We start from the raw sequence: 27,076 nt of genomic DNA, 5'->3' as shown, positions 1-27,076 counted from the left end.
TGCGAGTTTTGTTCAGCTATATTAACCTTTAGTTTATCTTCTGTCCTATGAGCACCATCCTATAGCTTTATAGATCATTGTCTTTAGGAAACATGTTAAACAATCTTAGTGTTCTTGTTTCTATTATTACAAATGTACACTGCACAGAAAGTAGCAGCTAAAGATATTTATATGCCCTGTTCTCCACAACACACAATGCTGTGATCAGCAAGCATTGCCATGACTGCTTGGTGATGTCACCTGCCCGCCATTTCTCCCGACATGTGCATACTATTATTGTATTGCCATTGGTTCTCATTAAATTTAGTCATGCCAGGGAGTTGGGATTGAATGCATGACCCTCAACACATGAGCAACACATTAGAAGTTACTGCCACTGAGGACCCAACAGAATGAGCTGATGGCACAATGTAACACTCCAGCGGTAGCATGCCAAGAAAAATAAAAGTGGCCGTATTTGGATATTTGTAAAGATTGATGAATATGGAGTTAGCATGACTAAAAGCATGAAAATGACAAACTTCTCCTGAATATGAACAAGGTACTTGTAGAATTTTTTAAATTTCAAATGCTCTAACAAAAAATGAGTCATAAGTTCTTGCAAAACTTAAAACTAAAAGAACACATACAAATGTAATACGAGACAGGAAGGATATCTAATAACATAAACAAACCTCTTTTTTTTCCTTTTTGAAGTAGGCTACATAATTTTTTACCAATTTATGAATCTGTGATTCCTGAGTATCAAGTTCATATTAATGTACACAAATTTTTTCAGGTACTGTATTGGTTCATACCTGGTGGGCCAGGTGGACCTTCAACTATCAATGAAGTTTTGGATGAAATTCTACCGACTGCACTCTTCACTATGCATTCATAATCTCCAGCTTCAGCCAAAGTTGTATTGTAAATATCCAAAACACCACCATCAATATTCTGAAATAAAAAGCATGGGGGAAATGGGTGTACTGAGAAAGCTTACTGGCTTGCTGCAAATTCCACCACGTGAAAAATATTGTTTTGACCAAGCTGGAAATCAAACCCAGTTCACCTTATGGGAAGACACTCACCCATTGTGACCCTAAAGATAACCTTAATTCAGTACAAAAATAAATACCCAAAACTCATCCCCTACTCATTTTACTATTTGAAGACATAAAAATAATTTTAATATACTTATTCACTATCATTATATTAATTATGTATCATTGAACTTTACAAATGATACAAATGCTTCTGCGTTATAATTAGAATATTACTATCTTATAATAATAATTGCTTTAAGGCTTTGTCTGACTTGCTGAGTTGGTTATTTCCTTTTTTTTTTTTTTCATTGTCATTACTAATATTTCAGGGCTTTATGTATAAATTTATTCCTATACATTGCTTGCATTTTATGGTTAACTAAATTAAATTTTCTCAACAGATTTTTACTAATATTATCTGATAGCTGTAAAAAGTCAAGCAAATGTTCACATTTATGAACACTTTCAGGAAATTTTACAGCTGGAAAATAATGTTTAGTAAATATCTGGTGAGAAAATTTGTGATACAACAACATATTCAAGGTAGGTATAGGAATAAATTTATACAAAAAGCCCTGAAATAATATTAACAAATTCAGCATGTGAGTGAGCATTAAAGCATTCAGAAACATCACAAGAGTACACCTGGTCACTTGAATGAGTTAACTCAGTCAACTCAACTTAATTATTTTCTGTAACCCCCATCTACATGTCAGTATTATTAAAGACTTAACTTAATAGTGACTGATTCCAGCACTGATAACAAAACCAAGTAAATAGCCAAGTGATTCTGAAAACACTATTTCCATGGAGAAAATGCCAGGTTAAGCCTATGTAAAAACATTTCTCTCTTTACCCTTACACGCTTACACGAACAACTTTTAATAAGTGTTCTGCTCGGACTTTTCACTTGATGCACCCACCTAGTTTTATTTTTCATCATGGCAGTAAAATAAAGTAGTATTTGTAGAAGTTTATACTGTCTCCATTATTTTTCTACAATGATTGCAGACTTTTGGTTCAACACATTTTAAAAGAAAATACACGTAAAAAAGGATGCAGCAGCATTCTCACAATTATCATGTACAATTATTTACATAATTAAAACATCACCACCACATACTTTCTCAGCGGCAATGCACAGATATTGAAATGTGAGCTAAAAACTGGGATTTCTCAGGAACTAGTAGGAATTTATTAATGCTGTTGTCAGGGTAAATACAGGAATGTCTCTAGTGTTGGAAAATGGTATTTTCGTAATTTTATTTTTACTTTGCGGAAAAGCCACGATGCAAGATATATACCGGTATTTCTCCACACGAGGATTCTTTATAAAATGGAAGTTTCCCACAGAAAGGGGATTTACAGTACAGTCACAGGAATTTTCCTCAAAATAGAATATTTTTGTAAAATCATAAATTTAGTTTATTTCTTCTTTTTTTTTTTACACTTTTGACTATAATTTACTAGTGATGGGTCGAGACTCGAAAAATCGAGCGAGTCGAGTCGAGCCGGCGAAACTAAACTCGACTCGAAAACCGAGTTGATTAAGATCGTGTCCTCGAGTCTCGTCAAAGTTTAGTTTTTGGCTCGACCATAATGTTGCACATTTTCCAATCGTGAAGGTACTTATCTGAAACCATGGACTTTAAAATAAAATAAAATGTATTATTTAGGCCTACCTAGTGGAAAACCTCTGATCCAACACTGAAAACCTTGAAAATAAGGTCGGAATATTATTTATTTTCGATCGTGTATAACCGCAAACAGTGCATCCCATCATTCAATATGCACTTAATATTTCTAATTCCAACAAAATACCTTTATTTAACTATAACGGAATTAAAAAATGTTCTCTAGATTCAGTCATGAACAAGACCGCGAACATCGTTAATATTTGGGCAGCTTTGGAAGTAAATAATATTTACTACTAAACACTAGATAGCCGCCATTTTAACTCTGGGCCAATGGCCTACGTAAGTCATCTTACAGCCAGGGAATGTTGCCACTTTGACAAATCGATATCAACAATAATTGAAATCTCCAACCAGTTTTCCATGGCCGAACGGAAAATTGAGGCTGTTGATGTTTATGTTTAAACTTGAAAGTAATGTTTGCGTCACCGGCGTCGTATTAATCATAAACGGTTTAGTATTAGTGGAATGGATATGTTTGTACGGCTTGGGACGTTACAAAGTGACGAACAGAAATCAAGAGCAGAGATTTGGGAATTTTTTGAAAAAATTGATCATCAGACAGCTAGATTCAAGTGCTGCAAAAAAATTTACAACACTCCGTCATCAACAACTTCAAGTCTGATTCGTCACTTGGATGTGCATTTTTCAGTATGAAGATAAAAAAAAAAAGACAAAAAATCAAAATGTGTAGTGCAACCTTCAATAATTATATTATATTGAGAAATATTTAACTTATATTTATTTCGCTCATCATTCTGCCACTTGAACCTCGATAAATTTCCATGAGTTTGGCTCGAGTTCAACTCGAAGACAAATTTCTATGAGTTCGACTCGAGCTCGACTCGGGAAGATAAATTTCTTTGTTTAACTCGAACTCGACTCGATGCTGAAATAGGGTGACTCGACCCATCACTATAATTTACCAATTAATTCAATTTTAGAGGAGAATTTAACAGGGATACAACTTATTCAGATAATTTAAATAAGATCTTGATTAGTATATAATTATATGTTCCTGTATCATAAGAAACATTAATGAGCAAACTATTGTAGTTATTAGAGTGAAATTAGACCTTTCATTAAAATTGATGAAGCTATTCTATTTTAAAATATTTAAAAAAAAAAAACACTTAGTATAAAAATTGTGGTTTAAATCAGCCAACCCTGACTATAAGCGTACAATAAATGGACACACAATTAAACTTTTGCATTCATAAAAACACATCACATTTAGCCATTGATTTTAAAATTAGTTGAGACTAATATTTTAAGCATATAGCTACTAAGGAAAGTGGAATGTTTTGTACTACATGAATACGATTTAACTTCTAAGCTAGTTATTAGATATTTTTTGGAACAAGAAACTCGTGTAAGAAACTTAAAATGAAAACTTAATGGAATCAAAAAAATATTTACAGCATACTACATGTTCATTAGCTGCAAATGCACAAACAGCCTTCTCTTTCCGAATTGGCCAAATTTAAGATCAATTTTGCTTCTAAATATTAGAAGCTCTTAGGTTATTGTATTGAATAGGAAAGTGAATGAGTTTATAACACAATGTTAACTAATTGGCTGTTGACTACTTACCTTAAACACTCATATAATAGAAAACATTCCAACTTTCTGTACAAAATATTCTGATATATGTCCAAATTATGAAAGAGGCTGCATATTACTATTTTTATAGCATGTTGAAAATATCTGCAAGTGTGGGAACAGTTTAATAACATAAAATCATAACTGACTTACCACTCTTGTGCGCATTGAATCTGTATCCTTAATTCGAAGCCCATTGTGTGTCCAAATATAAGCAACATCAAGGATTTCCTCTGAGACAGCATGGCACTGAAGTTCAACATTCCTCTGAACTGACGTTACTAATTGAGGCACCATTTCCTGCAAAAATCTCGGGCCCCCTGAAACAAATCAGTAGGGTTTATTAATATTTAAACTTATGTTCTTCAGAAGGTTTGTTTCAAGTGATTCAAAATCTTTAACAAGCTAACAAAGGCACTTTTCACTTCACTTGAAAACATGGAAAATATGGTTTGGAGTATGAATTAATTTCTTCTTTTTTCTAAACACAAAAATACTACGTACACAATCAAATATGTAGATTTTTTTAAAAGGCAAGTATCAATTTCAAGCCTGTATTTATAACCATAATTTTGTAGAGGATAAAAAATAAAGTCTGAAAATGTAAGCTCTGGAAGTTTACAATGGGTTCAAATGAACTTATAATATTTAATTCATCAATATCAACCAGGATAAAGGTGTGCATAAACTTTCAATTCATTATTTGAATTTTGCATGAAGAACTGTTTAAATTGTATATTTTTTTGAGCATTAACTACCTTGAAACCAAAAAAAAATTTGCACTAGATTTTTCTTGTATGATAATCAGGAAGTATAGTTATAATGAACTAAAAGGATTACAAAATTGAAACTTTCCAAATTTCAATCCAATGAATGCCTTTAAAATATTTCTAGTTTGAAATTCTGTTAGGAAAACTTTAAAATATTTCTAGTTAAACATTATTTTAGGAAATTTATTAACTTAACTTAAGACACAAAAAAAAATATGATTGAAAAGTCAAATCGATGGTTGTTCCAATTGAGTGGAAGAGAGATGCCACGCATGCGTACAATGAGCATGAAGAGAGATGCCACGCATTCGTACAAAAAGCAAACAGGACACATCCGTAGTGGGACATCCGTAGTGGGACACTTTTTTGTGCGTGCAGCCGGCGTTCATCGATTTATTAGACGTGGTCACGTCAAAAATATTTTCAAGTCTTGAAAAGTTTGATACTTCAATAAACTTAAATAAATGTCAATTTCTTTGAAGATATTCCAGCTATATAATGAGGCAGCCAGTAGCATGTAATTTAAACCTGATAGTTTAAGTTCTGCCATCTAATTAGTTGTCCTAATTTGTGCATCCCTAAAATATTCAAATTTTTATTTCAACTAACTTTGCAAAAAATATGCAACAGATATACTACCTTTAATTTGCATGGAAGTAAGGCTACTTGAAATGTTTACAAGTTTAGGAATGTTTCACGTAAACATTAGATTTAGTAACCAAAGAAATAAGTTTCAAGTAAAACACTGAACTTATTTTTTTAAACTGAGCTTGACATCTCATCAACAACAAAATTTTTGGAGACTGAAGAATCAATATAAACAAAAGAGACACTTGGAAACAAATCTGCATTTGACCTAAATTAAACAGGGTAAAATTAAATCACACAGTTATGCATAAAGGTTTCAAACAATGGGACAAGGGGTTAAAATTGAACCCAAAACCCACATCACATAAGCATTAGCTATCATGATAACAGAGGACTCCCTATAGAAAGGATGACTCCCAGTATTTCCCTGGAGAGTTTGCAAAACAATGTAGTAGCAAAACTTACCGTATTTTACTTAAAAGTAATTTTCTGAAGCTCAAATGAAGAAAGTTAAATTGCAAAGGTACCTGCAAGTAGGCTTAGAACTAGCTCACATTTAACTTATATGATCTTGAAACTGAGTTTGTAAAAAAAAAAAAAAATGTATATTTTGTGTGTCATCAAGTGTAATTTCATAGCACAGCAGCTGAAAAGGTTCAACTCAAAATTATTGTACAGGGTGGCCACCAAACTTTGATTTTAAAATTCATGCACATTTCCAGGTTTTCAAGGATAAAAATTTAGTTTTTAAAGGAATTTGCTTGATGGTCAAACTACGCAAATTGAAGATGCTGATATAAAGTTATTTACTAACGGCACACGCCCTGTACTTGTATGCCAACAAAAGACAGCATAAACAATTTAATTATTGTTTCCAAGCTACCGGAACTTAAAAAAATTATACTTTAATAGAATAAGTCCCAAACTACATACCCAAACAAAAATGATTAATATGCATAGTCATGTGGTACGTTAAATTTCCAAAGTGCCTTTATTGGCTTATTACTGAAACATAAGCTATTGTACTTATTAAAATATCAGAAATATTTAAATGTTATTCACAGGCACTTTTATATTTTAAGACTCATAATTTTATTAAAAATTTTTAAGCTACTATATCTTACATTTTGTTGCTCGCCATAACACTATTAATAGCTGAGAATAAAGATAATAATGGTAGGCAAGAACCACTCAAGAAACCTATGCAAAAATTTGTTACACTCTTCTCTAGTCAATATAGATCTAGAGTTTGTGAATAAAGTAAACACTTGCTAGGTACATTTTCATGTGCTCATCGAAATACTTCATTTTTTTTTTGTTAATAGAAGCTTTCACAGAATTGTCCTTTCATTAACTAATTGTGGCACATTTTATAAATAAAAATTTTAGACCTATAACTTATTACAAAATTAAATACAACATAATTAAAGAATAAAAAAGTGAAAACAAAAAAAATGTGAATGCAACCCTCTTGTTTATGCTCTCAAACACATTTTCAGCCAGCCAAAGTTTGTGAGTGAGCATGTTTTAACAACATACTTTGCTTATTAATATGTTTTATTTCATGTAATATATATTTTTTCAATGAACCCAAATAGTGTTTACTGCACCTTTGTACACCGGATAAACCTTTGATTTGGCATATGTCATTCATGACATCACAAAACAATGGCGAATGGAATCCACACACCCTGCCAGCCTGCTGACGACCCCAAATATTAAAGTTGGCCAACTGGAAACGTACAGAGTGACATCACGTACAATAAAATTTCAGAATCAGATAGGGTCAAGTCTGAGGACCACCTACTCGTACCAGGGCTTTAAATCATATTAGGCCAAAAAAAACAAAGCTTGTACTCTTACATGCAAATGGTAAGAAAATATTTTTTAATCAGTATTGATAGAGCCAGTTATGCAATTAACAATTTGTGATAGGAAATAAATTTACTTACATTTTCCCCATGCAAAAACGTAACATAAAACTACTGACAGGAGAGAAGATAAACGTCTCAACTTGATCACCGTGAACAGAAATAAGAATAACTCTTCTTAGTCCAGTCAATGAATGCTCAAAAGGGGGGTGTAGAGGGAAATGGAAGGAACACAATTTTTGACTTTGGGACTTTGTTTGGACTAGTAAGGAGGTAAACATACTAAAAGTCCCCACTTCTATGTGGTGAGCGGGAGGGAGGGGGGCATGTTGAAGGTCCCTTTTTTCGGTTTTTCTCTTATATCTTGGAAACTATACGCTCTAGTGAAAAGACCAATCTACACTAAAATAAAGCTGATAAAATTTTCCACAAAATGTATTCGTTTCAATTTTTCTCTATCTCGCATAGTTTATGAGATATTGGCGTTCAAATTCACTAATTTTTAGGGGGGAAATGTTTTTTTCTTACTTTTTTGCCCTATTTGACTAGATAACTCTTTATCCGTTCGTGTTACGTGATGGTCATGCAGAAAGAAAGTTGTAGAGAATTAAATTTTCTTTTAGAAAAACCAAACATTTTAGTTTTATCTTCAATCATTGTAAAGTTAGAGCAATTTTACCTATTTGTGTAAATCGCGAGATTTTTCAGAATAGTTTAACTTCCGTATTTTTCGCTATTCTACTGCTCTAACTATATATAAGTTAATATATACATATTTATGCGTATAAATAGTATTATATGTATAGTATATATAAATGGCACATAAATAAATTATTTGTATACATGTATATATAATGTTTTTTCAGGTACATATATAGTTCTCCAATTGTAATATTGTTTGGTATCGTTTCATACTATTTTTGGCACCGGGAATCGAATGGAAGATCTTTCAGGGCTCCTTTGTAGAGATACAGTGACTCACTGTATCTCAGGTCATTTTTGTTCGACCTTGTAAGTTCAGACAGCGTGATATTCTCAGGGTCCGCCCCCAGGCCGTCCACTCGAACCTCGCATACAATGGGGACCGTTATCCCCACCCCTCACCCCCCTCAGGAATTCCGAAGGGCTCGCAAGCTGGGGGCCCAACACCAGATTCCTTACCATTCAGTTGTATCTCAACTGCGCTTGTGAAATGTTGCGTTCGGTTGAGAAACGTTTTATATGTGCCACATATTACAGTAGTTGTTCAATATCAAGAGTGTTTTAGCGTCACAATGAGTAGTAGGTGTTTTGTGTGTGATGAAGAGATAAGTGAATCAAGTGACGGTGTTTCAAAGGTGAGTCAAAAGGGAATACATTCCCTTAAAAAAGCCAGCAAAGAGAGGGGTGATGGCAAAATACGACAACTAGATGGTTTGGAGTCATTTCTTGTCCACACTTTGTGTCGAAAAAATTACACAAGGAACAATACGATTGTAGCTTTGAAAAAATATGAAGCATCAACATCTTCACAACCGGCGGTTGTGAGATCTAAAATTCCAATATTCGATTTTAAGAAGAATTGTTTCTTCTGTGGACAGCCTATAAAAAGTGAAGACAAGAAGCCTCTGAATAAAAGGAGGAAAGTGTTTAATGTTCGCACTATTGAGTTACAAAAAACATGTCTGGAAGCCGCCTCGTTAAGAAAAGATAGTTGGGGCAATGAAGTATTAGGTCGCTTATCCTGTATTAACGACCTCGTCGCTGAGGAGGGTGTTTATCACAATGATTGTCGTTTGAAATTTGTTAAGCATTATTATGCTCAACCGCAATTAGACAGTCGTTTGCCCCAGTCTGCCAATGTTACAAGAGCAATGGATGAAATTTGTGCCTACATTGAAGAGACAACTGACTGCCAATTTTCACAGACCGAAATACTTGGTGTCGTCACTGGTGTCAAACCTGTATGGAAAACAATAAAAGCACAACTTGAAGCAAAGTATGGGGATCGTATACTAGTGACTGAAGGCTCGAACAGATTCAAAGTTCCAGTGCTATGTTTTAGAGATGCTGGGCAACAACTGATACGTGATGCTTGGTACGAACACAAGGAGGACAATGCATGTGATGAACGACTCAGGATTGTCAAAAAAGCTGCCGAAATCATTCGGCAAGATATTCAGAGTGAATTGTACACTTATGAAAAATATCCCCCTAGTGATGATTTCCTTAAGGATGCAGAAGCTCTCCCTCGAACCTTACTAACCTTTCTAGAGGATGTGATGATGAAAAAAACAAAAAGAGTCAAAGAAACAAAGACAAAGTGTATTGCTATTGGGCATGCTATCGCCTCGATTGTCAGACCACGCACATTCACGTCTTCAGTAATGAGCAGTCTTTCCCTCTTTCTCCACAGGAAATATGCCTCTAAAAGACTAATTGATGTTCTAGCGAATTTGGGTTTTTGTTCATCGTATTATGAAGCCCAAACATTGGAATTTTCTGCTCTCATGCATGCTCAACCAACTTTCAAGTCAGACTCATTCAGCCAATTCGTATTTGACAATGCTGACTTTAATGTGTGCTCTATCGACGGGCTCAATTCTTTTCATGCTATGGGTGGTATCAGATGTTTTACACCGTCCAGTTCTGTGGAGAAAGGATCCGACATTCCTAGACTGATCAACATGCCAACATCGCGGGAGACAGGAAAACTCGGGATTATTCCACTCGAAACATTTCACGGCAAGGAAGTGGGGTTGCGAAAAATCATGGTACAAGAATTGGTGATTTCAGATGAACAAGAACATCCTTATCCTCATGAAACCTTGTGGTTTGTTGCTAAACATCAAGGTATTTCAATACCAGAGTGGAAAGGATACATGCAGTACATTACAACAGGACACTTCAGCGAGAAGACAAGAGTTGTACCTCTTCCCTTCATAAATTCACCTCCCTCCAGCTACGATACCATCTATACAGCATTACAATATGCAGCTAATTTATGTGGAAAACTTATTAAGCAACAGTGCTTGATCGTTACGTTTGACCAGCCTCTTTATTGGAAGGCCAGAGAGATTGTGGCAGCTGCTCCACCTGACTCAAAACTTTCAACATGTGTGGTGCGTCTTGGGGGATTCCACATCCTGATGTCCTTTTTGGGAGCCATTGGCTATTTGATGTCTGGAAGTGGTCTGAGGGAACTTCTGAGTGTTGTCTATGCTCCTCTGTCAGTAGACAAAATGCTGCAAGGCCGTGCTTTTGCCAGGGCAGTGAGAGGACATTTGCTCGCAACCACAGCTTTGTCAAACATAATATTAGAAAACATTCTGTTGACAGAAGAAGAGCAGACATGTATTGAAGAAGTTACATCAAATTTTCTTAACGAGCCTCCCTCTGTGCTTTCAATAAATAAAAACTCTCACCTTAAAGAAGTGTCCATGAAATTCAGAGCTGCACTGGATCAACTCAGTGATAAGGGACCAACAGCAAAACTTTGGGTGCAGTACTTCAAAATGGTATGCCTGATGAAAGAGTACATTCATGCTGAGAGGTCTGGGGATTGGAAAGGACACCTTGTTTGTGTGAAGCAAATGATCCCGTACTTTCATGCTTCAGGGCACTTTCCCTATGCCAAGTCATGCCATTTATACATCCAAGATATGGAAACTCTGTCTTCAAAACTGACAGCCGAACAGTACAACAAATTTGTAAATAGCAGTTACTTTACAATGCGCCAATCTGATCGCTTTTGGTCAGGGGTGTGGTCCGATATGACCATTGAGACCACCCTTATGCGAGCATTTTCTAGCCAAGGTGGCATGACTCGTGGTAGAGGTGTGACAAATAGTACACTCAGCAAATGGGTAGTTGGAATGAGTGCGACACATGATATTTGTACCTCCATAGAAGAGTTTTGTGGGGTTCTATTCACATCAAGTGAGCAGCACAAAGATTTTGGACAAGCCCGCCAAATTAGGGATGCAGCTGATGTTACCAAACTAATTCAGTGGTTTGGGAAATATTTTCCCTTTCCGGCCACCTGCGACATAATATCCATTGCGACTGGGGTGGTTGGTGACAAAACAATCACATGCTACAATGCTGTTACAGTTGGTAAACAAGCAATAGCTAAAATGGTGAGTTGCCCATTTTCTGATATTAAACTGTCTCGAAAAAATCTAGCACTCCCCCTTTCGACTGTAAGCTCGTCAATCAAGATCAATGACGAAAAAGTGTCGGTGGATCCTTTTTTGCTATTCCAACGCATAGCCATAAGCAAGAAAACTGACCAAGATTTAAAAACTTATTTGCAATATGAATTAGCTCCTTTCCCTTTGGCTTTCTTCAATGAGGGTGGGATGAGGAAATCGAGGAAGTCGGTTCTCTACAAAGAGCTCAAAGCAACAACCAAAGAAGTACATGTGACACACTTTGACATTGTTATGGACGGAGGACTTCTCCTCCACAAAGTTATATGGCCAAGAGGTTCCACGATATCTGTAATTTGTGATGGGTATGCCAATTTCGTGAACAGCCACTATCGTGGAAGGAGTTGTACTGTAGTGTTTGATGGGTACACGAGATCATCATCAAGTACCAAGGTCGCTGAGCAGCAAAGGCGGTACCATCTCAGAAAGTCAGCCGACATACATTTTAATCAGGAGACAGTCATAACTGTGAAGCAGGAAGACTTCCTTTCAAATGTCTACAACAAAAGTCGACTGATTAACATACTAAAGGTCATACTACAGGCACATGGAATCAGTACCCTTCAAGCACAGAACGATGCCGATGTCCTCATTGTAGACACAGCTGTAGAGTTATCACATACCACTGCTGTTGCTGTTATAGGTGAGGATGTCGACCTAATAGTCCTGTTGATGGCCAAAACACCTGGTGACCAGGATATAATTTTCGTAAAGCCTGGACGTGGAAACATAAATCGTTCATTGTTTTCTACCCAGGAGCTTCAGACCCAGGGGCTGCGGGATATACTTTTTCTACATGCCTTCACTGGGTGCGATACCACCTCAGCAGCCTTCCGAAAGAGTAAGCTTGGATTTATCAAAATGTATTTGAAGTCTCCAGATGTCCAGGGAGCTGCTGCAGTTTTCTCAGACCTTTCCTCAACAAAGGATGATATAGAGGAAGCTGGAAAAAAGTGTATTTTGAGGTGGTATGGAGCCCAACCTAAAGAGAGGTCTTTAAACGCTTACCGTTACCAATCTTTTGTTAAATCGGTAGCCAATATAAAACCGGACATCTCAAGCCTTACACCCACTGAGGGGGCAGCGAAACAACATTCACTGAGGACATATCACCAAGTCCAGACGTGGTTGGGACATGAGCTGCCTCCTCAGATGTATGGGTGGAAGCTAACCACCAATAAATTTCTAACACCGGTGCACAGTGAGCAACAGGCTGCACCAGATGAAATATTAAAAATGATATTTTGTCGGTGCACGAAGGATTGTGCCACCACCAAATGTGGATGCAGAAAGGCATCTCTCAAGTGTTCCCCTGCCTGCCAAAGTTGCCAGGGTAACTGTCTTAATGGGGGCCCCCTCTTGGACAATGAAGATGAAGAACTCGACATCTATACTCTGCCAGTCATCCTCCAAGATCTATCTCCTTTCTCAACAGATGAAGAGGAAAACGAAGCAGAACCCACCCCATGGCTAAGTTCCCATGACGAGCCCGGACCATCTCACCCCAAAAGAGCCAGGAATTGATAACAACTATTACTGCACAATTGTACTATAAGGTAATAATATATTATTAACTGAAAAGTAACATAGTTCTACAAAAACATTTACAAGTTCATGTGTCAGTAAAATAGTTAAGTACAAATGTTGTTGCCTCTATACTCACCCTAACACAATTCCTTTACGGAATGAATGTACAGTTAATAGATACATATATTATACATTATTAAAAGTACATTATATATTTTATAAATTTAACTGTATACAAGTGTTATTGCTTGTGTAGAGGGTTATTATTGCTCCTAATTAAAAATGCAGTGATCCTTGATAAAGTGCCAATTATGAGTATTATTAGGAAGTTTTCATCATATATAGTAACTGCATTTCTTAAGGGGTAAGAGATGGAGCTGTCAAAGTTGCTCCATTACATTCAGGGTGCCGAAAATAGTTTTATACGACACCAAATTAATTATACTGTTAAAGAACTAGGTACATAAGTTAAGGCAAATATATAATGTATGTTCATATTATTTCTTTATACGCCACTTAGCCTATATGTAGTTGATACTTGATACTGTTTACACATATTAAAACGTATCTATTGGCTTACATTTAGAGTTAGATCAGTGGAATAACAAAAAAGACGGAATTTAAACTATGCTGTAAATTCTCGCGATTTACACAAAAAGGTAAAATTGCTCTAACTTCTTAGTGATTGAAGATAAAATTAAAATGTTTGGTTTTTATTAAAGACAATTTTATTCTCTACAGCTTTCTTTCCGCGTGACCTTTACGTACGACGAACATATAAAAAGTTATCTTGTCAAATGGGGCAAAAAACGTACGAAAAAACCTTTCCCCCCTAAAAATTAGCGAATTTGAACGCAAATATCTCATAAACTATGCAAGATAGCGAAAAATTAAAACGAATAAATTTTGTGGAAAATTTTATCAGCTTTATTTAAGTATAGATTGGTCTTTTCACTAGAGCGTATAGTTTCCGATTTATAAGAGAAAAACCGAAAAAAGGGACCTTCTACTTGCCCCCCTCCCTCCCGCTCACCACCTAGAAGTGGGGACTTTTAGTATGTTTACCTCCTTACTATTCCAAACAAAGTCCCAAAGTCAAAAATTGTGTTCCTTCCATTTCCCTCTACAACTTTTCATTGACTGGACTATCTGGGGAACTTACATTTTTCACAAATTACACCTATTTTCCAATGTAGTAGCTCGCCTGTACAAACTAAAACCGGGAAGAAGATTCTGGGCATTTATATCATAAAATTGGTCGGAAGCTGTATACGAAATTCAATCAATAGAAAATTGAAAACACTAAATTATTAGGTAAAATTAACGTCTCGTAAGCAAAGCCTCAGTAAGTTGGGTGCACTTTGTATGTATTTAAAACCATATTCACTCTACGTCTAAGCATAAAACCTTCTGTAAAGTAACACCACCTACATATTGACGATGGAAATGCCCAAGGATGATAAAGGTATTCAATTGTTTGGTGATCAGCTGCAAATTTTCAATATGGCAGTGGTTGTTAAAATTAATAAAAGTTGACGAAACCACTTTACAGTAGAACTGTCACCATTAGCAAACAGTAAATACTATTACTGGTTTTTTGTTAATTTGAAATGAAATTCTAAAATCAAAAGTCTGGATTTTACATAACCTGTAAAACTAGCAGACATATTTGTGAGTGATGAGATTCCCGGCAACAACAAGTAATTCAAGCATAATTCCAGGTTTTTTCCAGGCGGTGAAAATTCATGCATATTTTCCTCTTTTCCAGAAATTCAAAGCCGGTAGTCACCCTGTTGTAACATTTTTTATGGAATTCAATGTTTAGGAATTATCTTCATCAGGCAATATATTTTATCAATGAACCTACATCAGTGACATGACTTCGACAGATGCTACGGCTGTGGCGAAAATCAGTCCTACTGACCCAGTATCTAACCATAAAATGATTTTGCAAGTGTATCCGTGAAAAACTTCTCAATTAATAGCATCCTGACCTAAATCTTACACTGATGCCTCTTCATTCTTCCCCTGAGCTAATTTCCTTGAAAGAGGAAGTAAACCATATGCCTGTCCTTATGTGTAAAATTATTTCATGCTTTGGTCATGTTCGATGATCAAATCACAACGACAACAAAATGCTTTCCAAAACAAAAAAGTATATTTTGTTTATAGTTGCATCATTCTTTTAATGAAGCACAATAGAAATTACCCAACAAAAATAAAACAAAGACACTGAAAAAGTTCCTAAACTTTAACATAAGCGTACAGCCACTTTTTAAAACTTTTATCAAACTAAATATACTTACTTAAAACTATAAGCCTTCCACGACTTTCATCAGAGCCATACATATTTTGGGCATTGCAAGTATAGACACCTTCATCATCGCGTGAAACTGGACTGATGATGAGGTTGCCGTTTTCAAGAATCCTGCGACGTCCTCCAGCACCTGTGAGCAAGCAAAAGAAACATTACAAGTTACAGCAACTAAAAATAATGTGGAGGATGATGATTAAAATGCAATTATGATCTTTTTGATTCACATGTACATAAATAAAGTCTAAAGCACAGCAAGTTAATGGATTTTTTTGAAATAATTCATTTATATTCTGAGACAGCTGCACCTTCAGTTGAGCTGCCACTTCAAGCTTTCATCTTTTTTTTTTTTGTTTAACATCAGGATTACCAGACCAAAATTTGAACATGGGTCATCTGGAATGCTAGTCCAGAGTCTTACCACAGCACCACCTTACTCCATATGTGTCTTGCTAATTAGATAAAACCAAAAGTTCGGAGCAGGATACATGTAGTAAAACAAACACTGTAGTTATGCAACTGATTGTACGTATTTTTTTGTATATGGCTTTACGTATAGACTAAGACATACAACATAAATAAAGTGAACTAGGGAAATATCTGGCCATGGCTTTTGCCAAGGAAACATTCCTGCAATTTTCTTAAGTAATTTGAGAAAACCATGGAGTACTTAAATCAGGATGAAATGGCCTTCAGCAACAAAAATTTTAATATATAACTTGTTTTACAAATACTTATTAAGATATATGACAATTACTATTGATATTGTAGTAACAGCATTCATGAATTTAAAACAGTATTAAATGCTTTAGAATGAATAATAAATTACAAGTCAAATCCCAATTTTTTAACCCTCGGGAATAATAGTCTATGATCCAGGATCTATTTTTGCAACTGATCACTATCAAGCTAATTTTCCGTGAGTAGCTTCATTTTGATGAGACGCCCAACTTTTTCTCTTACAAATTTTTTCATTGTGGTAGCAAACAGGGGTAGCAGGGATAAATTATGTCGATTTGATGATTGTCAAAAATTGATTACTAACTGGGTTTTTTTTTTGTTAAATCTCAAGATAATTATCTGAATTATTCGAAAAAATATTTGTCCTACAAAATGTATGGTTTGATCAAAGAAAGAGTCCCTTCCTTCGAACATGTATCGATAACAAGGTCACAAAAAATTATTACTAACCAGTTGATTTTTTTTCTGTTGCTTAGTTTATATTTATATAATTTAAGTCACATTGTCCTACAAATTGCGTGGTACATTATCCCGGTCCTACAATTGAATACATATTTGAAATTAATGAAATTAAAAATCTATTTATTTTCTGCATATCGCTACTACAGCGGAGTCACATCAGTACACATGCGCAGAGCATTGCTTACTGTGTATCAGGTATCCCATGTTAGTGTTGACCATAACCGTGCAAAGATTTTTTCAGTCGACCACGTGTTTGTCACTCGAGAAATTATTTCAAGAAATGTTTTTTGTATAATTTACTTTGTGAAAACCTAACTTTTTGAGAAAAAAGAGAAGTAAAGAAATTTAATAAAGACATTTGGTTTTCTTGTAAAACTTTTTTATCTGCTCGAAAGCATCATCAACACAAATATTGAGATGATGTACTGCCTGAAAATTGGAATGACAAAATAATAGGTTATCATTCCTCTTGCTACAAAGAATTTCGAGTGAAATCTAAATATTTGTCTTATGAAAGGTAAGTCGATCGAATATTTTTGGACTTTATTTTTAAAATAAATGAAATATAATTTAAGTTCATACTTTCACGCTATTAAGAAAAAAAATCAATCATTAGTATTGTGAAATTTTGTTACATTGTGTAAACAATAATTTTAGAAAGTACATGATATTTTACATATTTTCTTAATAAATTTGGAGTGTAATATAAATGTATTAAATGCAATAGTAAATTTTACGTGTTTTTAATTTACTCGATCAAGAGTCTGAGAATTCGAGTATGTTCGGAAATGATCGACTGTTCTCGGAAGTACTTAAAAATTATTTTATCCATTACTATGCAACATACATACTAAATTTTTTATCATTGAAATTTATGTTTTTATATGACTATTTTACTAAATATTAATTTAATATGGGATAATTTTTTCAATAGAATGTTTCTCATATAAACCATTTTTAATTTTTTTTAATAATTTCTCATACACAGCACTGAGCCAGCTTTGACATCATCAGCATCTCAATCTACTGGAATCATAGATCCCTCGATATCCTTAACGTATGCTCTAAATGTAGAAGCGGACCCATTGCCATGCGCTTCAAGGTTAGTTAATTAAATAATTTTTATGTATTTTTTTAGTAATTGTTCATTTTTCAAAACAAGTTAATCTGAATATACTGTTCTTGGAATTATGCCATTAAAATTTTGTTTTCAATTCTATCCGTCTGAATAGAAATCTCTTAAAAGCTTTTTGAAATTATTTATTTCTTTTTTAATTATGTAATTGCTTTGCATGTTATCATTTACAGAAATATTGACCAGAGTTCGATAATAATTAATGATGAAACCAGTAATATTAAATATTTGGATAATACTGTTGAGGAGGTGCTGATGGACAATAATTGATGGCAAATATGAATTTTACTGGTTTGATGATCCCCAAAGTCCAACTTTTGAAGAATTGTCTACTGACTTACAAGTTACGCTATTAATACTATTGTTAATTATTGATTGATTATTCAGCAATTTATTTTATTTTTTCATGTTATTGCTGAGTCAGATGTCACGGATGAGGAAAATGAAGGAGATAAAGATGAGAGTGATGGTAGTAGCGAAGATGATGAAGGTTTATCAGATGAATTTGATGAAGATCAAGTTTTTTTTTTAATATGTAAAAACACAAATTTTTGTACCTAGTTTATTGTAAAATAAAGTTATAGGACACTGTTTCATTTAGACAGAAAACACACTATCCTATTATGTATAATTTTTCTCCTACAGTTAGTAATGAGAAAAATGGTCTTGTGGTATTAACAACTTTTGAGCGTAGGACCGGGATAACATAGCACGCAATTTGTAGGAAGGACAATGTGACTGTTTATATAAATATAAACTAAGCAACAGAAAAAAATCAGATAGTTAATAATAATTTTTTATGGCCTTGTTATCGATACATGTTCAAAGGATCAAACCATACATTTTGTAAGACAAATATTTTTTCGAATAGTTCAGATAATTATCTTGAGATTTAAAAAAAAACGTTAGTAATCAATTTTTGACAATCATCAAATTGACAATTTATCCCTGCTACCCCTGTTCGCTACCACAATCAAAAATTTTTGTAAGAGAAAAAGTTGGGCTCTCATCAAAATGAAGCTCACGGAAAATTAGCTTGATAGTGATCAATTGCAAAAATAGACCCTGGATCTTGAACTATAACAAACCTATAGGGAAAAAACATTTTTTTAAGAAATCAGTGATATATTTGGTTGAAAATTTGACTAAAATTAGGCCAGAAAATTATATTGATAAAGATATTTTGGGCACTGTGCTAACATCTAGCGTGTGTTATCTAACAAAGGTTACCAGAACAGTAGGAAAGTGGCTTGAATTTGAGGACCAACAGCTGTGTGTTATTGCTCAGTGCTCTAACATAGCACACCCACACCACTTCAAGGTAGACATTCCTCCAGCTACCCTGCTGCTCCAAGCTGCCAAGCTTGCCAGCCTATCTGCTCCCCTTTCCCTAAAACCAATCCCATATCCTATTTCTTCAGATGAGTGTCAAGTAAAGTTTTTTAAATTCATAATAAAAAAATTAATAAAATTGGATGAACTTAGGCTACACGCCTTCAATACCAAGTGCAACAAAAATATCTAGTGAAGATGATTAAAAAGGATTTGCCTTTCACTCTTGAATCTTCAGCAAAAAAAAAAAAATATGGGCAACTGGAGCACCGAGTTAGGAATGCAGTTGTAGTCAATCACTCAGAAGCGACTGTGTCTGCAGCTCGTCACTCATAGATTAGTGCCGCATCTGGGCCCCATTAGAAACAGGTGTTATTTTTTAAAATTTCCCAGACCAACAAGAACACATATTATTCTTGCTTATTTTTTTGCACTGATTTAATATATTCCATTAACTAACAGGTGCAGCTAACTATACAAATATTATTCCATCAGCATTTGTATTCACAAAACTGCACATAGACACAGAAGAATCAGTGCAACATTAAGTCAGTTTCTTCTTTTAGCAGCATTGTAGTTTACAAATGTGTTTACAAATGTTTCCAAGTAAACCACCTCAGTTTCGATTTTCAACATGTTGAGTTTAAACATTCACGAGTTACAGTTAAATTACTAAAACGTTATGCCTGTGTACTGCCTTTTTAAAGTTCCTGTAGCTGTATCCTAATGGCACAATACAACTGGGTTTGAGGCATAAGTGACTGTCACACACATGGTGCATGAGAGAATGTGATTTGTTTGGGTTCTAAACTTAACAAAAACAAATGCTAACAATCTTCTTGTAGTAGGTAGCCGCTAAGTAGGTGGTATCAATTGTGAAAAAAGGCAAGGGAAAGAGGTATTCTAATTGCCTTTCCCTCACATGTTATGGCCTCTCACTTGCTTCCTACATCACAGGACCCACCCACCCTCATATCCTTTGTCACGGAGTATTTAATGCAGCCAAGACCCGGTAATAGACCTTTAACAAAATGCTAACGTTTCAATAATAATTTCTAGCTGTTTTTAATGCGAAAAGCCATTTAAAATACACTTCATGCATCCTCATTAAAACAAATGTGGTACAATTTATTATTCTTGTTTTGCACTAACAGGGTATCTTTTATTTTTGCAAGATGTCTGCCTATTAAAATAAATTAGTAATTCAATAAAACAGTGAGTCACTTCTGTGCCAAAGAAGGTTAAACTCAGACGTAAATGTGATTTTTGGGTTAAGAGGATAGGAATGGGTCAAAGTTGATCCCAAGTTGGTCCATTTTCCTGGATACTGGAACAGTCGTAGAATAGAGTTGACAGTACTAGCTTTTCAGCTATGCTTATCCTTAACAGTAGCTCTTGATTGTCGCAATGGCTGAGGCATCACACTTATATGGTGAAGGTAATGGCTTGATCCTTATAAAAATGGAAAACTAAAAAACTTAAAATAAATAAACTGGGTAAAATAACTAAGAGTAACCCTACTACACAATATTCCTCCAAGAATAGTAGAGCCAAGACTTACCGATGACATTTCCATCTTTCTTCCAAATGAACTTGGGTCTTGGGGCTGCTTCTGGATTACAGAATAGGGTGATATTGCCTCCTTCAGCAGCATAAGTTTCTGCTTCCAACGGATGTTTTTTAAATGATGGTTTCAAAGCTGAAAGAAAGTGAAATCATTTAAACATAGTTAACACCATATGGTCATAAGTTCTTTATTCAATTTAAGCGGAAAACTAACTGTTCAGTTTATTAAACAGCTCTTACTAGCATTACAACTTCACTGCAATTTCCTGAACTTTAAAATCATGATAACTTGTATAATGATATTGACATTATCAGTTTAATAGCTAAATTGTTGGATTTTTGATTAGACCAAAACTTACAGTTTTAAGGGTTTTAGGTAGAGATGGGAAAAGTAAAATTTTGTACATATTCCTAACCCGAGACAGACCCCTTAAAATGAACTCAAAATTGCAAATTCCAAGTTATTCAGATTATTTAAGTTACCATCATATACAGCTTACAATAACAGATACTTAGGAACTTGATTAAGTCTACTATTCATAACTAAAAGGTACACCTACAGTAGACATCTGATACACTGTGGTAACGACTGGCAAATGGTCCAATGATAACCGAAAAATACGGTTAAAGCAATGTCAAAAAAAAATGTTTAGTCAAAATTTGATCATCCTGACTATCTAGACAAACACTGTATAATTAAGGATATACACAATTCATGTGAGCCATAATTTACAGAAATAGTTACAGTACATATCACTAAAACAAACATATTTTACATTGCCGTATTTTAAGTCTCGATGGTCTATAATTTTTAGTTTTTGTTGAATGTCAAGCATCACTTGTTTGCATTTAATATTTTTAGAGATTACTACAGAAAGAAATACTGCTGCATTACGAATGCTGCCTTGAAACTACGCAGGCCAGTTATCACAAAAATAAAAAAATAAATAATCAAAAATTATTTTTGCATTTATGGTTTATGGAAGTGAAATATGGCAGTGTTAACCCGCATACTGGATGATCCGTACCTAGATAATTGGAAGCCCACTGTATAATATATTCCTTCATATGTGAAATACTTTATACAGTATTTACAATATTAAGTAAAGTTAGGAAATTTCACCCTTTGACTATATAATATAGAGACATGATACAATAAACACTGTAACTATAAATATAAAATATATTATCTTATTAAATTATTAAATTTATGCAAGGAAAGATTATAATTTTTTTAATACCGTGTTTTATCACATAATTGTCACACATTTTATGATACAACCAAGTTTGAAAAGTAGGGGTGCAATGTTTATGCGAGAAAAATATTTTTTTTTGTTAGGTAGAGTTATTCATAAAAACAAAACGCATCCATGGAAAGTACGTTTATTTAAAAAGTGAAGTATAAAAGAGCACGCCACACAATTTAAATTAATAAGTCATGCAACCAAAACCTTTCTTCAACTTTAAATAGAAAAACAAAATTTGTGACGCAAGCCACTTGAATCTGTGACGTGAACGCGTAACTATCGTCGTAGTACACACTTACCACAAAAGAGTGCTGGGCATCAGATGTAGTTAACTCGGCACTCAACAGATAGCGCGCGTTGCATACAATCGGCGAGATATCGATATTCGACTACGTGTGTGCGCTCTATATGGAAGCAACATAACTAAACATGAATGATGTCAACTGGCGCTGGCTACATTTTTATAGGCGGTACACCGCGGCAACGCAAACAAAAAGAAAAAAAGGTTATAACGTTTAAAAAGTCTTTAAAAGAAAATTTACGCATCAGACAACTTCGAATTTCCATTAATTAAATAAGTAAGAGGTAATTTCCGAATAAATATTAGATATCTACTTTAAAATACCTCGTTTTATACGGAAAAAATACCCACATAAAGCACTCGGGATCTCTTAGCAGGACCAAAAACATCATGCAACGATTACACAAGATGTTTTTTTATACAAATTTTGACGCCCTAAAATATAGGTGCAACTATTATGCGCGTGCAACGATTATGCGATAAAAGAGGGTAAGATTTAGTGTTCATTTAGTTTACTGTATACAACTAGAGTATCAAACATTCAGCCAGAAACTTGTAAATTACTTTGGTATGGATGTTTTAAGTGCCAGTCCACTTAGGTACACAAGGTTCTTGGTTCAAATCTCTGTTGAGACATAGGTGAGTGAAGTATTTAAATGTAAATCAAATTAACTTCAAAACTAACCCCCTTCCCTTATTAGCCTTCTTAGCATATGTTTTACTTTGGCTAGTGTTTTGTCACTGTGATTCAGCATCAAATACTTTTATGTTGTAAAATTTAACGTTGTGAGACGCGTACCTAATCCATGACTGCATGTTATATGTTATTCTTGTGATATTATGTTGCCTTGTGATGTGAACTTTGATGCTTCTTGTTTCACTTTAAGTGATCCCCACTCACATGAGGAATCCTCAGTAGCTGATTGCTAACCATCGCGCTCACGTTGCAAGGGTCGCAGCTTCTTGCCCAACAACCTGGCATTACTTAATTCATGAGCACCAAGTTAGCATCCTAATGGTTTGAATCCCATTAAATGTTTAAGGTCTCATTTTTAGCCTCTATGTATTGTTGTGCGACCTGAAACACCTGCCTTTACAGTTACCGACTGATATTCGCATGATATGTACAAAAAGGTGTGTATATAGTTAACACACTGGTTTTAGAAAAATGTTTTCTAAGATGTATTCTGTTTAACAACAATTTTTGGCATGCATTTAAATAATTTTTTAAACACTTTTCTTAACATATTTAGGGCAGCAAAAGGTAAGCGAAAAAAAAATGTACACTGAGAAGTTTCTTAGATGTAGGACTCAAATGATAAAAAATCTTTTGCCTTCCCATCTTTATAGTGTAAAAAACAATATATTTTTCATTGTTTCATCATGCTTGTGATCGGTGGGTGATTCAAGTAGGGGTGAGCCGATCACCACATTTGCCGATCATGCCGATGCCAGAAATGTGGTACCGATCATGCCGATTTTTTTGACCGATTAGTGCTTTTTTAAGTTGGTTGTAAAATATGCTCCAAATTACTTGAAAAGTATTGTATAAAGATACAAACGTGATCACTGTTGGTAAAAAATATATATGCACTGTATATATATATATATACACACAATATATTTCACGGTCATGCAATGACATTAAATGTCTTGACAAATTTGTGGTGTTGAAGCCAAGTGTCGAATTTCCACCACGTGAAATTTCGGCTTTGCAGAGGTTGCTTTCCCCTCATCACCTACAACAACTGTAAAATGTTTCCAAACAAAGCTGCTTTCCTTTGACATTTACAATCAAAATGCAATATTTAACTGGAAAATATAAACTCCAATTTTTAACTCTGACTTTCAAAACATTAACAAAATGACTAAAAGAAAAACGTGATGAAAATACTGTTGTAAACACGCCAGACAGTCGAGGTCAACTATCGCAGTTTGTTACACAATCAATTAGTAATGGATTGTTTCAATCGAGTCGTCCATATACATACCCGTGTTTTATCGCATAATTGTTGCACCGTTATTTTTGACGTCCAAATTTGGAGGGGAAAAAAAGTCGCAATATGTTTTGGTCCCGCTGTTTAAATCTAACTGCTTTGTGTACGTAGTTTTCCCAGATAAAACAATGTATATTATAGTTGAAATCTATTATTCATTTGGATTTTACCGTTTACGTATTAAATTTACAGAAATATGAAGTTGTCTGAGGTGTAAATTTTCTTTTAAAAATTTTTTCAAACGTTTTAATCTTTATCTTTTCATCTTCGTCGCCGCTACATCAGGGTGGCTACCAAACTGTAAAGAATAAATTCCCTGACTTTTCCCTGACTTTTCCAGGACAATCATTTTTATTCCCTGACCATGCCTAACAATCTCATCAATTTTTTTAAGCGTAAAACCTTCTTATTTTTGCATATTAACTAACTTATCAGATAACATACACAAATATATGTCAAACCAAAATCAGACAAACAATAATAGCTTTTAGAAATTAAAATTTTTCGATTATAGTGTATGTTAAGTGATGATGAACTTGCTAATGTTTAGTGAATTATATATAGGTCCTAATGAACATCACATTCTTAAGCAATATTAGCAAACAATCTTACTTAAGAGTTTTTATTAGTTTTTCTATGTCTAATTGTAAGGTAACAAATTAGAAGAGTGATGGGTCTTTTTTCTTAATAATGTACGTAATTTTGTTGCCTGTAAATAATATCACATTTTTTGTTGATTATTTCTAAATCTTAAAAAAAATTAAAATTTGTATATTTACAAAACGGTATTCTAATCACTATAATGAACACATTTCATAAATAATATTTCTTTAACTAGCTATAAAATAAATCCTTTTATATATTAAAATTTTTCGATTATAGTGTATGTTAAGTGAAGATTAAAAACAGAACTGTTATACACGCCATTTTACCCAATTATGTAAATTATTGTAACTCATTACTCACCTTTACTCTTAGCTTTCAGCAACGGCAATATTCTTCCCCAGCCCACACGTTCATATCTGATCCCGCGCACATTTTTTTTTTCATCTTTGTCTTCTACTTCTATCCTCTCCTTTTTATCTTCAGAACAAAGCCTGACTAACTTACTAAATAATACTGAAAACTTGTACACGCCACTATTCAAAACGTTTACACAAAGAGGACAGCAAAATAAAATAAATAGTACATCTGAAAAGTAAAACGTAGAGAAGCACTACACGACTGGGGGGAAAAAAAGCACACACGTTTTCATCCCAAAACGTTCGTGTACTTGTACCACAGTTGCCAATAATACGAGAAACAAAAATAAAACTATCTCGGTGTACTATGAGCTATAAAACTAGTAAGCATAGAATAATTTGGTACACGTACCATGACTATGGTGGCAATACAATGCTTGCGCGTGGGCGCCAGCCAGTAGTTATCAGCAACGCAAACACAGCAAAGAGTTTTTCAAAGACCCGCGACATCAAAAATGGCTTTATTAAAATGTCAAACTTCATATAAATTATAGTTTTCAGAATTTCAGTTAATAATTCGCTACATAAAATTAACAAAGACTATGAATAATATTAAGCTGTAAAATGCTGCAGCAGGAACTTTAGACAAGATTAAATTTTTTCCCTGACTATTTGAAAAATTTCCTGACTTTTCCATGACTTTTCCCTGCTGGCAAAATTCCCTGACTTCTCCCGGTTTTCCTGGTTTTCCCGGTTGGTCGCCATCCTGTACATATAGCATACAAAAATGTAGCCGGTTGCATTATTCATGTTTAATTATGTTGATTCCAATGTAGAACGAGCGCACGTCGTCGAATATCAATATTGATAGCTCGCTGTATGCATGCAACGTGCGTGCTCTTTCTCTTATCGAGTTAACTAAATTTAATAACCCGCACTTTTTCATGGTGTGTACTAAGACGATAGTTCAGAAAACAAACCTGGACAACGTAGCAAACAAATAAACACAACAATGAAAATAAACAAGTAGTATGGACATCACGACGACGCAATGCGTTTTCTTTTTTCTATTTTAAGTTGAACAAAGTGTACCTGAAAGTGGTAAACAAAATTCTCCGATTTTGTCATTAAACATTAGCAAAAGCGGTGTTAAAATTCACTTAAAACACAAAAGCTGTGCTAAAATTCACTTGATAACACAAAAGCGGTGCTAAAAACTTGAAAAAAAAAGTGTGTGTGTTACCGTAAATATATCTGAAATTGGTAAATATGTAGTGTAGCGGTATTTGCGGAAAAAAAAATGTTAAAAATCCAAAAATACTTTTATTATATGCTCTTTCACTTCTTCTTTTCATTAAACCCGGCGGAGATAAGAAATTCCAAATACTTTAGGAGATATCAAATTTTTTAATTTTCATCACAATACTTGAGCATTCATGCAGCTTTCAACATTGTTTCTTGTTTACGAGTATGAATTTTTTTTTTTCACGACGTAGGTGAACAACTACATCATTTTCTACTAATGGCAAAGGAATTGCACCCGCCTCTAACTTAGGTGAGTTTTAAACGTTTCAAATTTTAATGTTTTATTTGTAATTTGGATATTGTTGCGCAAGTAATAAGTAAAAAAATAATTACGTGAGTTCCTACTGTTCATCATTTGTCCTGGTTTGTTTGGTCAGGTCAGTTACATTATAAATACTTTAAAACTAAACAACCATTAAAATTAATTCACATAATTTTTAATGTCCG

General features: G+C 34.3%; 1 protein-coding gene across 2 annotated transcripts in view; it reads right to left on the bottom strand.

The window, feature by feature from the left end:
• The window catches only part of LOC134529487 (contactin), a 137,935-nt gene that overhangs the window by 54,911 nt on the left and 55,948 nt on the right, over positions 1-27,076 (bottom strand). For both annotated transcript variants that reach the window (XM_063363626.1, XM_063363625.1), the window contains 4 exons: positions 20,813-20,950; positions 15,574-15,714; positions 4,475-4,641; positions 798-936 (listed from right to left, as the gene is read on the bottom strand). In XM_063363626.1, coding sequence (XP_063219696.1) covers positions 798-936; positions 4,475-4,641; positions 15,574-15,714; positions 20,813-20,950 — 585 coding nt within the window. The remainder of the gene's footprint in view (positions 1-797; positions 937-4,474; positions 4,642-15,573; positions 15,715-20,812; positions 20,951-27,076) is intronic.

This window comes from Bacillus rossius, chromosome 2 (assembly GCF_032445375.1).
Source record: "Bacillus rossius redtenbacheri isolate Brsri chromosome 2, Brsri_v3, whole genome shotgun sequence".
In the NCBI taxonomy this organism is placed as follows: domain Eukaryota; kingdom Metazoa; phylum Arthropoda; class Insecta; order Phasmatodea; family Bacillidae; genus Bacillus; species Bacillus rossius.
Note: the sequence above shows the minus strand (reverse complement) of the source record. Positions and strands in the feature narration are given on the sequence as shown.